Here is an 18,069-nt window from a genome sequence, read left to right as displayed (position 1 = left end):
CCTGTTCAGTATTTTAAACTTCTGTATTACTTGTTAATACTAAGTTTCAAAAGTAGGTATGTAAATGCATGTATGTAGGTAAAAAACGTATTTAGTAATTTCAACAAAACAATTCAACATTCATTTTAAGCTGTTATTAATACTACACATTATACTTTATAGAACATTAATACCAGGAAATGACATGTTAGTAAGACTTCTGCCTTCATTTACAGAAGTGCTCATTGTTTCCCCATCACTGTTAGCACATTCTTGCATATTCCCTTTGTATCCTTTCCCACACACCATATTGCACACTCCTTTGTTTGCATTGATTTCCTGTACTATATATAAAGATGTATACCTACTTTTGAAAGGTCATCATGTGCTGTCATGTCTGTAACTTTCTGAATAGGGCTTGTCTGGTTAAATAAAGAGTAAATAAACACAATAAATAAACATATCCTGGACTCTGGTGAATTTGAAACCCTGTGTGAATGGGTTTCATGAATCACAGAGGTTGGGGGTTAATTCAGTAATTACATGAGGTCCCCACATAATACCATTCCCTTGCGAATGAGGCTATAGGCGCCCTCTGAATTTCCCATGTCCCAATGTAAAGTAGATAAGTGAGGAAGAAAGTTTGCCAGATAAATGAAAAGTCATTGGGAGCATCTGATCAAACTAGAGGGTAAAATAAAAACTGCAGTCAGCAGTCACACCTAGATATATTTATGCAATTGTAAGTACAAAAGATTAAAACCAGTGGAATCCATTAAGTCTGAATGGAGAAACGTTCCTTTTAATCTCATCATACGTCAATTTATTTTTCACATTGGGTTGAGACAAATTGATATTTACGGTTTCCAGGGGTCCTAAAAAAGTCTGAAAGTCTGAAAAGTCTTAAAATAAATTATCTTAAGTTAATTAAGAGAAGATTAAAATGTCGTAACTCCAGTTATTAGAAGTTTTATTTTTTCCACTTAACATTTAATTTCCTGTTGTCCTTTTTCTCATTCTGCCCAATTATAGTTTCACAATGTTGCTTAGCTGTGTTCTGTCACAATAATTTGGTTTTTGCCAGCTTTGTTCCTTTGTTTTTTTTTTTTTTTATTGGTATTAAATTGGATTCCAGGCAGCAGTAAAAGTCTTAAACTCTTAAATGTGGCTTTTTGAGACCTGCAAGATACCATGATATTATGTAACCGTCTGATCCATCATGCATACATGAACACACACACATACACAATAAGCAAATTTGATCCTCTTAAACTTAATATGGCATTTCATCCAAGGCAGATCATTTACACCAGCTGTGCAGAAGGAGCATCTACATCATTCAGTAGAAATTTTGATGTACTGAAGCAGCATAGAACTTGCCATCCATTTTTTACACCCACCTATCACCCGGTCTTGTGTAGATAAACACATATTGGTTGAAATGGCCTGATGGCCTGAACAAGATGAAATGTCACATTACTTATCATAATAGAATACGTTCTCTGACGAGTACAGCGTGTGTATCTGTGCATGGACGCTTATCATGTCATGCTGACCCTGTTCTAACTCGCAAAGTACAGTCAGCGGAACACTTTGACACACTCACACACACACACACACACACACGCAGTTGAAGCTAAGATATGACCATGGCATTGTAGATTTCCACTCCAGTCTCTCTGTCTATCTTTTGTGATCTGTTTACCATATGAACTGACTGTGGTACAAAGCAATGGGGGCTGCATGCCTGCGTGCATGTGGGTGTGTATGCAGCTCCTCGTCTTTCCCAAATGGGTGTAATGCGTTCAACCGTTTTTTCACCCAAACACACCTCCACTGTTCTCCCAATCTGCTCCTAGTTTGTCGAGGTGTGCCTCGGTTTGTCAGGTAGATCTCTAGAATAAGTGGCTGGTCCTCTGCTACCTCATCCGAGATCTAACCGACATCAAAGGTCTGCTGCTGCTAACAAACGGTAAACTTTGCTCTTTCCCGAAAACAATAGCTGCAGTCCAGCAATGCCAGCCCCCCCACCCCCCACCCCCACCCTGCTTGTTGCATATTTAATTTCTGATGATGAATAATTTACGCGGGTGTGACGTAATGGTAGATTCATTTTTAAAATTGCTCCTAGCTGCTAGAGGAAAAGTCCAGGTAGAAGCTCTAGAAATCTTAAAGGAATAGTTGACCCAAAAATGAAAATTCTGTCATCATCTACTCACCCTCATGCCAAATGAAACACAGGTGAAATTTGTTAGTCCATATAACACACAGGGAGGTTTGCCAGCACAACTTGGTAGCAGCCTTCTCCAAAACAACTGAAGTCAATGGGGACCTGTTCTTTAGAGTTCCAAAACAAAAACAGCCAAACAATCACACTGTGAATAGAAAGACCTATACACCATTATTTGTTGCAAATCAATCAGCTGTAGTTAAGATTTGCACTAAATGATGGTGTAAATATACTGTAGATCTTTTTGGAAATCTGAAGAACTGGTCCCCACTGACTTCAGTTGTTTTGGAGAAGGCTGCTATGGAGTTGTGCTGCAGCCTCCCTGTGTGTTATATGGACAAACTTCACCTGTGTTTCAACTGGCATGAGGGGGAGTGGATGACAGAATTTTAATTTTTGGGTGAACTATTCCTTTAAAGGGGAGAGGACAGCCAGAGCCCGGATGCCGCGTCTCATCACGGACGGGGGGGGGGGGAAATCATATGAAATGTGACGCACGGCGGCAGGAAAACGAACCGATGCGGCGACAGGTCATTCATTCAGCGCGTTTAACAGGGGCCAGCTGGGAGAGGAAGGCCGGGAAGCCATCTTTAATAGCGTCTCATGATCCAATTACAGCCAATTAGATGCCTACCGCGAGCCGAGCTAAGAGAAGGGGGCCGGTCTGCTGTAAGCCGGGGCCGGTCTGGGGACAAGCTGCGCTAATGATGCTAACGCTGTGAAAGCACTGATTGCGAATGCTAATGGTATGCTGTCAGACATGTGTTAACTGCTTCAGTCAGCTGTGGGTGTAAGGCTCAAAGTTACATGTGTACGCTTTAAGAAATAAAGTTAATTCTCTGCTTATACTAAAATTCTATAACACTAGAGACGCACCAATACATTTTTGGGGCGGGCGATTCTAATTACCGGTTAGTGTGATTGGCTGATCACTGATCCAATCACCAATTGAAATGATGCACTTTCCCCACACTTTGTACTAGGGCCGGGCGATATGGACAAAATTAAATATCACAATATTTTTGACCAAATACCTCGATATCAGTATTGTAGGGATGACTATTGGTGCTTTCACAAAATATTTACACAATGAGATTTTTGATAAATAATCATCAGTAATGTGGATATAATGACTAAGTGGGTAAAGGCAAATAATAGAACAGCTAGAACAGTCTGGTAAGTTCAGAAAATGACATCACTTTACTGTAATGCAGCCTTTAAAACCAGGAAAAGACACTTATGCCATATCACGATATTACGATATCCAAAATCTAAGACGATATCTAGTCTGTATATAATATCGATATATTGCCCAGCCCAACTTTGTACTAACAACAGCACATCAGTAGGGATGGGACCATATATCCAAATTTCAATATATCACGATACAAAAATGTGAAGATGCGTACCGTAGGGCAGAAAAATGAAATGTGATATTAGCTCCATGTTATTCTGCTGTAATCACAAATGAGGCGGCTTGCCCATCAGTTTCACAAGCTCTCCATCCAAATTCTATTATTTGCACTTTGTAATAATGACATTTTTAAATTGTTGTTTACATTCTAGCAAGCCAATGCCTTTGCTAGAAAGATTTGTGGCTCAGTAATAGAACATAATTCTGCACAGTCAGACTTTGGTGTCATTGAACTTTTATTTATTACATTGTATCATGGTTGTATTAAATCCTGAACCCCATATTGCGATATGCGTATCGTGAGATAAGCATATCGTACCATCCCTACTGCTTAGAAATTATAGTTTTTAAATCCTTTGTTTTGGAATCCTCTGCTCTGTAATACCTTTGTAAAACATCTGTTAGAATGCTTCATTTTTTTTTTTTTTTTTTTTTTTGAAATGCCTGTGTTTGTTGTTGCCTTGCCAGGGTGGAGCGGTCCACAGACCAGGTCATCAAGCCGGTCAACGTGGAGGCCTTGTCCAAGTGGGTGGGCAAGATCCCGGCCGACGTGCTGCGGGACATGGCCGTCATCGCCCCCATGCTGTCCAGGCTGGGGTACGACCCCCACGCCAACCCCCCCAACTACGGCCGCCCCGACCCCAAGGTCCTGGACAACACCAGAAGGGTGAGTACATGACATCACTGCTGCCACGAGATTTCGGAGAACTCCCAATCACTGCCAAAGCAAGAATGATTGCCATATTAAATGCAGTCTGGGAAATCATCAATGCTAAATATGATGTAACTGGATGGAGCAACTGACAAACAACAATACCACAATAATAAGAACAATATATTGTGTATATATATTTAACTATTTATCCTAGGAAAGTTGACTGAGCTCCATGCTCTTTTCAACCCTGATCTTTTCTATTAGTAATACTGCTATTACTAGTACTACTATTACAAATAATAATAATAACAATAATTATAAGCTTCTAACTATTATATGACTCTTATTTCCGTGTATGTGTGTGTTTGCATCTCTCTGCTCCGGTAGCGATGCCCTTGCCAGACGTCAAGCCGTCCTCAGAACTTGGGAAGGCATATGCTATTTTTGGCCCAGAATATGTTTTATTAAATCCCTTTTCCTCAAGCTGAGCTATCAGGTGACAAGCTCTGCAGCGCTGCTCTTTGGATTTCATGTGTCTGAGCCATAGAGGACGTAATTCACTCGTTTATTTTTGTCTCCCGAGGTCTCTATGTATAGGCCTCGGTCTGATGCTATACCGGTACCAAGATCGGCAGTCACCCAGTGTGTTGAAGTGAGCGGGTTAAAGGTGCTATATGTAGCATGTCAGCATCAATAAATCATCACCACACCGCATTCATTTCGAGATATTCGTATAATAACTGTGAACAAGTGAGACACTAGCTCTAGAAATACCACTTGTGTGCGATAGAGGCTTCATCTGAACCATAATTTGATGTTAAAAAATTTTGCATTTCCTTATATACTATTCATATTTTTAGTTATATATGAATTATACAGTACTGTGCAAAAGTCTTAGGCACATGTAAAAAAAATCCGTAAAACTAAGATGCTTTCAAATGTAAAGAAATGAAAAGTTTATAAATATAACAAAAAACAAAAAAAAAATTGAGCAGTCTGCTGACACACTAATGTAGAAAACAAATAAACATCTAAGACAAAATGTATATAACAATAATAACTTAGGGTGCCTAAGACTTTTGCACAGTACTGTATATTTTTGGTATTTTCTAAAAATTCCAATGAACGATGTTGCATTTAGCACCTTTAAGTGTTGTTTGGTGTTGGATTAGCACAGTTTAGTATGTGGTTTTGGAAGATAGTTTGTTCGCTGAGATGGTTGCGTGTATTCTCCAAACTTGACCTCAACCCGGCTAGACCGCTGTCCGAGCCGTTCTGGCTGATTTGTTGCTCCCAAGCACAAAGCCAGCAACTCTTTCAAGGTATCTGGATATTGTCATGAAACCCCTTTGTGCAGATTTATTATTCTATCTCCATATTGTATGTGTGTGTGTGCTTTTCTTTGTCTGTTCAGCCATGGCGGCTAACGCTGCTCATGCTAACTACCCAGTTCTTCTTCTGTTATTCCAAAAGAGAGCTGATTTTATGAATATTTGTTATTCTTGAAATTAGTCTCCCTCTCATCATTGCTTTAACCGTGTCCCATACGATGGTTGGGTCTACTTGACCATTCTCGTTATCTTTTATACAATCACTAATTTCTTTCTTAATCTCCTTTACAACAGTCTTACTGTTTAAAATACCAATATTTAGTCTCCATAATGTACTCTTCGGCCTGTTATTCAAGTGTATAGTTAAATAAATTGCATTGTGATCTGATATATCTGCTGTTCCTATTGAGCACTCCTTCACCCTGTGTCTATCTATAGTGTTCATTAGGACAGTGGTTCTCAACCTGGGGGTCGGGACCCCTCAGGGGTCACGAGATCATTTTGGGGGGGTCGCAAGATGATTTATGGAATAGGAAAAAGGCATATTTCTACTATAAAAAATTATTATCACATCTATTTTTTCAGATTTTTCTCCACTTTCTACTTCTTTTCTTGTGAAATACTGAATAGTTTTCAGCCTTGCAGCCTCCTCTGATAGTAAATCAAATGAAACAACCTGAAAAGGGAAAATCGTTCTTTGGTTGAACTCATGGCTTCATTTTAAGGGGTGATGAGCCAAAAAGGTTGAGAACTGCTGCATTAGGAAATAGTCTAATCTGGAGTGCACCTGATGGGCAGCTGAATAGTGAGTAAAATCTTTTTCTAGGGCATGAATATTTGTTGTTCATCCTACAGTGATGAATTCAGTTCTTTGATATCTCTGAGTATTGATTGGCACTCATTTGTTAAGCCTAACTTAAAAAAAAAACGGTAGTGTCAAACGACGATTACATTAAGAAGATGGAACGGAGGCTTTCCAGCCCTCAATTTGCGTTCCATTTTTTTAGCATCTACTATTGATTATTCTCTTACCCCACCACACACACACACACACACACACAGGATAGAGAGTTTACAGAGTATTATTACGCTAATGAGCAGGTCTGCGTTTCTGGCCAAGGTAGTGGTTCTCTGTCTCAACAAAGAGTTACGTCAGTGTCGTGCGTAAGTCTGACTAACTAAAGCCAGTGATTTCATCAGTTGTATTTGTTTGCGCCATGTGTGTGTTTTAGCCGTGTGTGTGTGTGTGTGTGTGTGTGCGTCACAGACTGGCCTGTGATTTATCACGCAACGGCAACGCTTCTTCAACACCATATCCTGTCATTTCCCACTCCAGCAGCGAGTGTCTCCCCGGTCACATAAAGGGATGACTTGTACATCAGCGGAACTATATGGCACCCAGGGGCGATTCAGTGGAGCTTAAATAGCCAAGGCAGACGGCTAACTGTAAGGGGGGGAAGCAGAATAAAGGCGTTTTTAATACCCAATGAAAAACCTGTCAGTTAGATCACAATGTGCTCATGCTTTTTGAATGGGAGCAAATGTGTTTTTATTCCCCTCCTGGTTTCTGGTGGCAAGCTTTAGTTTTACAATCTAGTGTGTAGACTTAGCTGTTCACTGTTTACAAAGTAATAGGTTTTTACACTAGAACGGGCCGCAGTTTTATTTTCTCCAGACCCGTCCCGACAGCGCTCGGTGGTCTCGTCCTAACCCAGTTTGAAGTCGTAGCCAATGTTATTCCTGAAGCGTTTGGAATTGCTTTTCCATTTGTTTGACGGGGGGACCCCCGAAAAAGGGGGGGGGGGGGGGGAGGAGAAAGGGAAAAGAAAGCTCATGAATTTGGTGCAATCCTTCATGTTGTCGAAGGCAGTTATGACTCGAGTGGAAAGCATTCAGAGTGTAAGAGGTGAAGGGAGACGGCTTCTTTCTTTTTTTTTTTTTCTTGGTTTGGGGGGTTTTTCTGGTTGTGGAAAAGCATGTCTGACCACAGGCAGAGATGGAAACTAGTGTGTTTTACAGACAAGGTGGCTGAGCCGCAAAATACCTCTCGCTTTCGTCTTATGAATATGAATCAGATGTAAGAGTGGATGTCTTGGGAATTTATTTATTTATTTATTTTTTAATAATGGCTGGTGTAGCTGAGTTTACTGTTCGCAGGTACAGTATTATAGGTATTGATGGTGTCTTCTTCATTCGCGAGCCAGCGGTGAAACTCATTTCATTATAACTTCCTCTGAACAACAGGAGTCCATTAGAGTATATTGAGTCGGTTTTCAGTATTGGCAGATACTCAAAGCTGCGTGCTCAGAATTGATATACAGTAGGTAATGAAAAGCTGGTATCGGTGCTTTCCCGATCATGCCGTCTCAGTTCACGCCGCTTGAGTGGAATTCCAACATGATTCATATTTGACTTGTCAGGCAAACAAGCAAGTATGCAGAGGAGATGTATGGTTCTTGTTGCCGCAACACGTTTGGGTTAAAATGTCGAGTGGCTGAGGAAGTTGACCCATCTCCGCTGTGAATCTCAACAGAGATCCAGAGAGAGAGAGAGAGTGGATGAGTGGGCGTTCAGGATAGAGCTGTGAAGACGACCCCCCTGACTTAATGATTCTCAATCTACAGTTCATCCGATTCTAAACCTTTCACGCAAAACCCAACTCTGCAAGTCCAATGTAGTTGTAGCTAACACATTGTGATGCAAACCTCGGTCAAGCGAGGTTCATTCTACACTGGAGAGAGTGCGCTAGGGCTGGGAGGTAATTCAATATTGTTGTTTATCGTCTTTCAGTGGAATCATATCGTGATGATATGAAGATATTTTGATATCGTGACACATTTCTGCTGTCTGAATTGATGATGACAAGCAAATTTTACTTAAAAACTGATAAAATGAGGTAGGAATATTATTTGAAAATTTCAGTTTTGTTTGACATCACAGCTAACATTACCATTCGGTTCAATGAGATGAACATTAATTTGATTATATAACGTGATTTTGCATACATGAACCATATCGTGATATATATTGATATCGAGAAAACTTATGATTATCATGATATTGATTTCAACCATATCGCCCAGCCCTAGAGAGCGCCGTTTTTATTTACTTACACAGGAAGTCCCATTGAGATCAAAAATCTCTTTTACAAGAGAGGCCAAGGTAGCAGCTGTACATAATCACAACATATACATAAACTGCACCATATACAACATGATATACAAAAATCCACAATAAAACAGAAGAACAGCTATTCAAACACAGTGGCCTCGCCAGAAAAACAACTACATGTCTCCATCACCACATTCTTTATGATTCCCTTAAATTCATCAATGGATATAAATGTGTCTAATTTTAGATCATTTTGTAGATTTGTAGATAGAAAAGAGTTTTGGGCAAACTTGTTAAATTCCACACCTTTTACACAAAACACATCTCCACTAGTTGTTACTGAAATATTCCCCAGCAAAAAAGACACATCTTGTGCAGTGGGGAAAATAACTGGCTTCCTTGCACAACAAATCTATTCCAGTCCCAGTATTCAGTTTGGATTATGGCCATTTCATGTCATCTCTTCTGTGAATATATTTGTTTTTCTCTCTGCAGTATGCAGGGTGGTCAGGACTAGACTAAGCTACGCTGTGTGTGATTGACAGGCAGTAGGTACGCCTCCTGTGATTGGCTGAGGTCTACCGGGAGCGGGTCAGACCGGAGAGCCTGAAACCAGAGGCGGGAGCGATCACAGAGGCCCGGTCTTCCCTCAGACCGCTTGAATTAACGATGGCTGAGAAGTTATGACATTTTCGGCAAATAATAAAAAAAAAGAAAGTTGCCTACCCCAACTTTAACTCGGCATGTCCCCATTAAAGGATCGCACTGTACTGTATCTCTGTCTTACTGAGTCCACATATGTAACCGTTGTTGTATCGAGGCTGCCATATCTTTGCATCCATGTTATCACCATGTTGTGCACGCTAATGCGTTGCACATGTGTAGATGCCTGCGGCCCTGTTTACATATTTTGGTTGCAGTGATTATCCATGTCTCTGTGTGTACTCTCTCCTCCCCCATGCCTGCTTTTTGAAAGATGGTTCTACTTAACCTCGGTCTCTTCACAATACGCCTTCCGTGTCTTTCCTGACAAGCGCGTGCGTGTGGACGCTCCTTCGTTCCAACGTATGGCGTGTACATCTGCGGGGTATTAGCGTGTTTCCCCCCCCGGATCAAGCCCAGCTGCGAGGCTTACGTTCCCCTTCGCTCCCCTCTTCCCCTCGGCAGTTCATGCATATAGAGCAGTGGTTCTCAACCTTTTTCATATCATGGACCCCTAATATTTTTTTATTGTTAGATATGATTTTGTCCAGAATTCCATGACTATCTGTGGAGTAGGTACAGAGATTTCAGTGTCAAACTATGTAAAATGGTCATTCTTCTACATTCTTTAATCGTGTTAACTTATTGTAAATGAAGTAATAGTGACAATTCATCAGTTTGCTGGGGACCCCCTGGAACCCCCTCAAGGCACCCTGGTGGTCCCCGGACCCCACGTTGAGAACCACTGATATAGAGGACGGCGGCCTCGGCCTGGATCCGCTACCGGCCCGGTCCACGTCGGCGAATGGTTCCTCATTGGGTGGACAGCAATGCCAGACCTTTGTAATCTGGTTTAACTGCAGCATGACAACTACTACTACTGTGTACCTTTTTTATATAGAAAGCTTGTCAGTGTGGATACATATTGTAGCTGTTAGGAACGGCTGTCAAATGCTACACTGATTACATCACATTTTGTTCTTCACGTTTTGTTTTGTTTTCATTTACTATCGTCATTGTCTCCATTGGCACCTAAGAGATTTCATGCGTGTGTGTGTGAGTGCGTGGGCAGCCGCGGGTCGGCCCGCCGCGCTCCGTGCGGAGACGGGCGGGCGGGAACGAGCGAGGTCGTCCTCTCTCCCGTCGCCGTGGGATGCGTTGCCACGGAAACGGGACATAACTGGCAGCCTCTCCCGTCTTAAAGAGCGATGCCGGCATTTCCTTAACAACCTCCGAGCATCACAGACACACTCCGGCTACACACGGTCGGTAGCCGTCCGGTCCCTCCCTCTCCCTCTGCTTATCCCTCTATCTTTCTCCCTCTCCGTCTTATTACCATTTGTTTTTGCATGGTTGTTCCCTTTCGTCAGTTCCTTGGGAAAGAAACATCCAGCAAGAAGAGGAAACAAAAGGATGTTTTTTTTGGATAAATCCTCCATTGTCTTGTAATGCTAATTTAGCAAATTCCCCATAGAGATCAGGGTGTGATTTAGTTTTGAGGACAGGACTATTACAGTTACCATATACTGTGAATATAGCCAAAGCTCACTGAATACTCAGTATATTCAAGGGCACAATCCATTAGCTTGTATGGCAGCACCCCCCCCCCCCCCCCCCAACTTCTGTGTTGCATTGCATAAGGCATCTGGCAACCAGCCCTAAACTAAACCACTGCATGATGGAGCCACATGTGGAAATGCTCTCTCTTCCGTCTTGAATTTTTGCCCAGCCCCATCCAAATATTTACCCTCTGTCTCATCTCTTTTTCAGCCCCGGTTTTGCAGCAGATAATATGCAGCCTGTAGCGAGCCGCTGAACGAAAGACGTTGTGTTTTGGAAGCAGCTGTTGAACAGCGTGTCTTTTAAGGTAGAGAAAGAGAGAGTGATGAGGAAGATTTAAGAAGCTCGGCCCCGGTCGGAGCAGCCCTATCTCATTTGTGCTTTGTTGTTTTGGTGCTGTGAGTGAACACCCGTCTGGATTAAAGGTAATCCCTATAAGCAGCGTTGGTCCCGTGGTCAAAGCAGTTAGCGGTGTAAGTGCATATCTCCCAAACCGTCTGTGTTTACGTTGATGTAATCCAGCGAGGTTCCAGGGATTCATTTATGGGCATGGAAGGGTAGAGGAGCAGCCTGGGCCTTGTCAGAAGACGTGTGTGCGTGTGTGTGTGTGTGTGTTACACTCGTTGAGAGGGAGGGTGGTGCATTTGCAGGGACTAGGAAAGATGGGACAAAAAAATGCAACCAATTACTGTAATTCTTGACATAAAATAGGTCAGGAGTTTCACCCAATTCTAAGCCGATTGAAACCACGAGGAGCAAGCCGAGGTTTTGGTCATACAATGTTTATTCAAAATATCACAAGCCCTGATTTTCAGTATTCATTCAAGCCAGATTACAGCCCAGATGCCAAAGTTGCATGTACCCTCAACTGATCTAGCACACTGATGCTGTGTCCTGCACTAATGTCATTGTGAGAGTGACAACACCCGGGAATCTGGTCTTTCTCCAAGCCCGCTCAAGTGTCGGTCATATAGTCCCGTTAGAAAGGAGAGGTTGTTCAAGCCTGCTGTAAATGAGGGCCCCGTCTGGACTGGCTCCAAAGCCGCAATCGATAGCTTTTAAGTGGCTTTTGCAGTTGTTCTGATCCCCGGTGAGAAATGGATATTGGGATCAATAAGTTCTCGGTTTCTCCGCAGTGGCAATAATAAGATGAGTTAGTGGAGAGAAATGAGAAGCGAACATCGGCGGTGTTCAGTGTCCACCGTTGCCGTGCTTCGGGTCTGTGGCTGGACTTTTTTTTCCTCGAGGTTGATGCAAGGACAGTTAATGAGGTGTGGGCCAATCATATCATATTGATCCAGGGCCATCAGGACTCTTGTATGGCGTCTAGACCTCAACGCAATTGTGTATTCATAAAACCATTAGTTAAATGACCAAGGAAAGAAAAAAAAATGCTTAAAGATGTATTGATGAGGACACAACTGTACATTTATGCATTCATGCATGTTCCTCAGTTAGTCTAACTGTTAGAATTTGAACTGTGTCATTTGACCAGTTTCTACTTTGTAAGAGAGTGGAGATTCCTAGCTTTTGATGCGTAACAGAACTGTGAACATACGCTGTCTAATGTGAGTTTGGGTCTCTTGCTGTGATTTTTTTTTTGATGAGTTCTCTACCAAAAGGCAAATGACGTAAAATCACACGTATTTGAGAAGCTAAATATCAAACCTCTTAAATATCTATAGATATTTAGACATGGAAAGACAATCAGTTATGAATTTGGACACAAACAAGAAGCGTGGACCCTTAGATTGCATTTTGGGTGCCTTTTGATGTAGAGGATCCACACTTAATAGTAATGAATATACTATATAGGAAGAGTATTTAAAAAAAAAAAACATGATGCAGTGGTGGTGATATTACTTAGTCTACAATTCTTATAGCTTTCTGCGATATTGTGAAGATACAGGAAGGGTTAATATCGAAGCCGACATGAACTGAATTAAGTGTCCAGAATTGGATAAGCCTTTTGCATCTCAAAGCTATGTGTGCTATCATCTGTTTGCAGGACCTGGAAGAAAAAGATTTACAAAATAAGGTGAAAGTCAAAAAAAAGACAAACGGGGCATGATTAATTTGATTAATTTTTGATCGGACGCTGTCCAGAATTGGACACAGTTCTGTTACTTGTAGTCTCTTCAAGCTGGATGGATAAGCCTGGGGTTTTGACGTGAACCATTAGTCAGCCAGGTAAACTCTGACAAGGCTATAGTCTACTTACATCCAATGTGCTGCTGATACTAAAGCTCACTAACTAGGACACTGGACACCGCCATGAGATGCCGCATCTCAAAGCACGGCTCGATCTCCCTTATTGCTCCCCCCTGGAGTCGGTACACTAAGGCAGTAATCCTTTAATACTTGTAGGCGCTGCGCTTACCACAGCCCCATCACATAATCTGACACATATAGCTGGGGTCAAGTGCTTCTTGTATAGTCACACAGAGGAACCTGACCATGAAAAGAGCAGATGGCGGGGCTACTGTTGTGCGCTGTGGGCCGCCGCCAGGTCAGCGGAGGTTCAGCAGTGTTCCCGCTGTTTTTATCAGGACCCGATTTAAGGTCAGTCCTGGTGAGCCTGGCAAGACCTGTGTGTGTGTGTGTATTGAGAATATTGAGGCCCCCTGGCAAAAACCTGGCATAAGGAGATTAGGAGCTGGAAATCATTACAGTGTCCTGTGGGCAGAGGCACAATTTGAACTCTGCTTATCTGTCAGCATGTGCTGGTTAATCTTCTCCTCTCCTCTCATAGCACACACATGCAAAGAATCTTTTAATCTTTATCTCAATCTCATACCAAAAAAGCTGCGCAGTTTAAAGCTGTACGAGGAATATGGTACCATGTACGTGACCACTTATCATCAAAGTCCTTCATAGTATATCTAGTTGTTTTTTTTAGCCCAGTACAGCCCTTGTACCTTAATGAATCAATGCCAAACTGTTTGACACAACACCCCCAACCCCCTACCACACACAGCCACACACACAAAGTCTCATGAACAGTTTCAGTGTGGAGTCGAGATAGAAGGGTTTTGTTTGAGGTAACAATATCCCTGGAAAGTCGTCACCCAGGGAGGGTGGAAGTGGACGGGCGTGCAGCTGAAACAACCTCCCCTGCTGGTCGTGGCTCGACACCGGCAGCTTTTCCAATGCGCTGGGGTGGTACTACTTAACCCCCTGGGACCGGGGCTCGGTCGGAAGGAGCTCCGGCCACAATACCGAGGCTCAAACGTACCGCAGGGTTCAACTTGGCACTGCCAGACTGGACTGACCTGCCGGTTGCACTACCAGTCACCTTGGCTGGCCGGGCCTCGCTGGTCCCTCCCCCGCTGGGCTCTGCCAGGCTGGGCTCTGCCAGGCTGGGCTCTGCCAGGCTGGGCTGAGCCATGCTGCGGTCAGCCTGGTGGGGTTTGTACTCTGCCTACAGGATCGTCTTTTTGAGTGTTTGGGTATCCTGTTATTTTTTTGTGGTTATCGCAACCCAAAGTGCTTTATTTTTGCAGCAGGTTTTCTCAAATATTGTAATACTTTGCAGAGTTTTAGGCAAAAGAAGAAAAAAATGGTATTGAAGTGGCACTAAAGTATAAATATTAAGTCATGCATAATCAATTCCACTGATAATAATCGTACAGACAGCATATCACAGAAACTATTGGAAAACTTAACTGCTTTTACTTTTTTCTGAACAGAAAAACACCTTAGCTTGAAGTTACGAGGAAAAATACTATGCTTGGAGTCCAGTCTTTATACCTTCAACTCAACATCAGTACAGTGAGCACCAAATGAGATCAGTCCATTTTAATGTTTTTTTGTAGTTCCATTTAAAAAGTGCCTATTTTTGTTAAAGTGCACTTTAAGAACTTCTAAGAATATACAAACCAAAGGCTCAGGATGAAGTTAAACTACAATAGTGCAGGTGAAATGAAAACAAAGTCCAGCCAACTTCATCAAACTATAGTGAATACAACTCCAAGTCACTGTGGTCTGAATCTTCCTCCATCTTCTCCCTCTATAAAGCTTCACTGTGTTGTTGGGTGTAGTAGAAGAAGACCAACGTTGTCTAGTTTGTGACATATGGTTTGATTGGACCACTTTATGCCAGAAAGTGCAATGATTGGCCAGACTTACAAGCACTCTGTTGAGTTGGATAATCGCAAATTGCTAGAGTGACTGATTAATAGCAACTCTTTGACTCTTTGAGTATTTCTAGTACAGCAAAGAACTCGCACACTATAGCTAACAAATAATATATTTCCTAAAAGCGGTGTTTCGAGCCCTCGCGTCAGGCACACAAAAATTAAGGACTCAAAACATCGCTTGTATGAAATAAATTAAGTATTTGGGAGCTATAGTGTGCGAGTTCTTGTCTTTAATTTACGTTACTTTGTTTTCTGGACTCAGCGCCTAGAAAGCAGATGTTCGTGTGTTTACTTCATATTATCATATTTCTAGTCCAGCAGCATCTCATTTCGCTGAAGGTATGCAATAGTATCAAAATCATTTACTTACTCCTAATTTTAAAAAGCTACTCAAAATAAGATTTACAGGAAAGAATAGATTAGAATAAGTGTGTTTCTTTGTTGGAGCCATGTTATTTGGCGGTATATCAGCCATCCAAACACAGAACTTCTTTTCCCAACCAGCCTTTCCCAACCTTAAATAACCTCTTTTCCCAAGTCTTATGGACAGCAAAGAGCTACTTGGAGATGCCTCACAAGCGCAGTATTACAAGGGCCCAATTAGCTGTCATTTAAAGCCGGGAAGATGAAGAGGAAGATGGCAGCGAAGCAGTTTGAGTCAGTCAGCTGATTGTGATTGAGGATCGGGGCCAATATTGGCAGCCAGGCTTCCCTTTTCGTCACGACCAAGAGCAGTTTTTTCATCTCTTCCCTCATCGGGAGGGGCTCTGAATCCTTCCAGGGCATGAATGTTCCTCTTTTCACGAGCATTTTAACAAGTCGTTCAGAGGTAATAGGCCTTGAGCTCAGAGTCTGCTGGACAGGGACCGCGGCTCGGTTTTCGCCGCCGCGATCCCGTCATCTTTGGAAGGCGTCCCTCCCTGCGGACGCGCCGTCTGGCCTGTTCCAGAGAGCGGAGGGCCCGGCCTTCGTCTCTGGCTTCCTCCTCTCTAAGATTGATCCGTAACACGCAAATCCGGACAGGCCCCCCAGCCGCTTGCGTACATTTCCCAATCGTGCACCGCTGGGATTTATTACCCCGGAGCGCGTGACCTAGTGTACAACCGCAGGGCTTCTTCTTCCCTCCCACGCTCGCTTCCCTCGTTCCTTTCCGCAGAAGGCCCGGGGAGTTCTCCCGAGCAGTCTGGCCGAGCGCCTCCGTCCGATGAGTAAAGCTTGCAAAATGGCACCCAAGAGGAAATCAGAAACATGCGCCTCGCCTCTCTGTCTCTGGTGTTGGAAATTATTACAGATTACATTCCGGGTCCTGGCTCCGCGTCAAACTTCGAGCAAACACGCAAGCATGCATGAAGGCACGCACTGGGATTAAGGAATGAGTTTTGTGTTTTGGTGAGGGCCTTAATCACTGGCGCCCCAACAGAGGGGGGGAACGGGGACTTAAGGTTTTGGTGAACTGAAGTGCAAATACAGAATGAAGGGACTGTTTGCTACATCTAGAACGTCCGTCATCGTAGCCTGATAGGGGCTAGGTAGACCGACTAGTATCAGCTCGACGTGTTCTCTAAAGGAATCTCTTCGCATTCCTGCCAGGTTGGATACCAGACCCTCATGCCTTTCTCCTCTCATTAGCGCTTTGCCTCACTGCTGCCCCATGGTGGGTCAACTCAAGACAATACCCGGCTCCTCTCTCCTCCTGCAAGACCCTCCCTTTCGCCCCTTCATCCTCCGCTCAGTTCCTCCGACGTTCGGCTTCTCCCCATCGCCCCGTTTTCACCTCTCGTCCCCCCTTCCTTCGTCTCTAGCCGACAAAAGAGCCTCGTGACACGGTACTGTTTTCGTTCAAACATGTGGGCAGCTGAGTTCCGCTATAGAAGTTTTGAGAGACCAAAAAAAAGCCCCAAGAGAGGAAAAGTCTGTCCATCCATGTTTGATTTTCTGTCTGGTTGAGTCCAGCAGGCGATGGAGGGAAAGTCACAGGGGAGCCTCACAAGTTGGAAAGCTGCTTTTTTTCCTGGAAAGGCCCTTCCAGGACACACACACACACACACACACACACACACACACACACACACACACACACTCCCTCCCACTGTGTAAATTCTCGGAGTCCCCTTGCATAGTAGAAGACAGGGTATGTACTAAAGGGTATTGACCCCTCTACCTCCTCCTCTCTCTCTTTCTCTCCCTCTTTCCGATGTGACCTTTTTACCCCGAAACACTCACCCGGTCGGCTGTCTCTCATGTCAACATTCACCCCCCCACCCCCACCACCCCCACCCTCCTCTCCTGACCACTCCCTCCATTCATCCATTCATTCCCCGCTCTGCTTCTCTGTCCGCCGCCGGGCCGGGTCCCATGTCGATCCCCCCCCCCCACCCTCGGGGGGGAGGGGGAGGGGGGGGGGACGAATACGACACCAGTCCGGGACCAGGCCGTGAAATTTCTGGCATGTGTCCCAGCAGGCTACACCTTCCAGGTTGCCAATGCTCGCCTTGTATAACATGGCGTCACAACAGGAAAACACCCAGTCCAGATACAGCTGGAGTTCCTCTGCCAGCTGCTTCAGCTCCGCTCTGATTTATTGTGAAGCCAGTGACATGATAGGAGGCCACAGCATCATGTTTTGAAACTGATATGTATTAATCCTCAATGATAATAATGCTATGTTATATGTCCAGAATGATGTTTTTTTTTAATACTCGAGTAAACCGATGCTCCACGATCCACTCAGTCTTCCAGCTTTGTAGTCCAGATATTGAATGAAGGTTGATGCTGTGAAGTTGTGGAGCGTCTCTTGATGTATGCAGCCTCTAAACCCAGTCCTTTGTTTTTCCAGGTCTTTAAAGGTGAATTTCAGCTACCAGATTTTCTAAGAGAACAGTCACAGGTACAGTAACATTCCTGCCTGTTGTTCTGGAAGCTTTATTTCTAAATTCAGCTATTTTTTT

At 43.4% G+C, this 18,069-nt stretch overlaps 1 protein-coding gene across 2 annotated transcripts in view; it reads left to right on the top strand.

Annotated features, from left to right (window-relative positions):
• tpst1 (tyrosylprotein sulfotransferase 1) overlaps positions 1–18,069 on the top strand; it is a 45,545-nt gene that overhangs the window by 24,242 nt on the left and 3,234 nt on the right. Inside the window, exons 3-4 of one of the 2 annotated variants that reach the window (XM_071529904.1) lie at positions 4,092–4,290; positions 17,958–18,008. In XM_071529904.1, coding sequence (XP_071386005.1) covers positions 4,092–4,290; positions 17,958–18,008 — 250 coding nt within the window. The remainder of the gene's footprint in view (positions 1–4,091; positions 4,291–17,957; positions 18,009–18,069) is intronic. The other variant, XM_071529905.1, reaches the window with a different exon arrangement.

The sequence above is a fragment of the Centroberyx affinis genome, unplaced genomic scaffold, assembly GCF_046629955.1.
Source record: "Centroberyx affinis isolate AG114_WGS23_722 - 3 ecotype Tasmania unplaced genomic scaffold, CSIRO-AGI_Caff_v1 ptg001849l_1, whole genome shotgun sequence".
In the NCBI taxonomy this organism is placed as follows: domain Eukaryota; kingdom Metazoa; phylum Chordata; class Actinopteri; order Beryciformes; family Berycidae; genus Centroberyx; species Centroberyx affinis.
The sequence above is the reverse complement of the archived record's forward strand: the minus strand, read 5'-3'. Positions and strand labels throughout refer to the sequence as shown.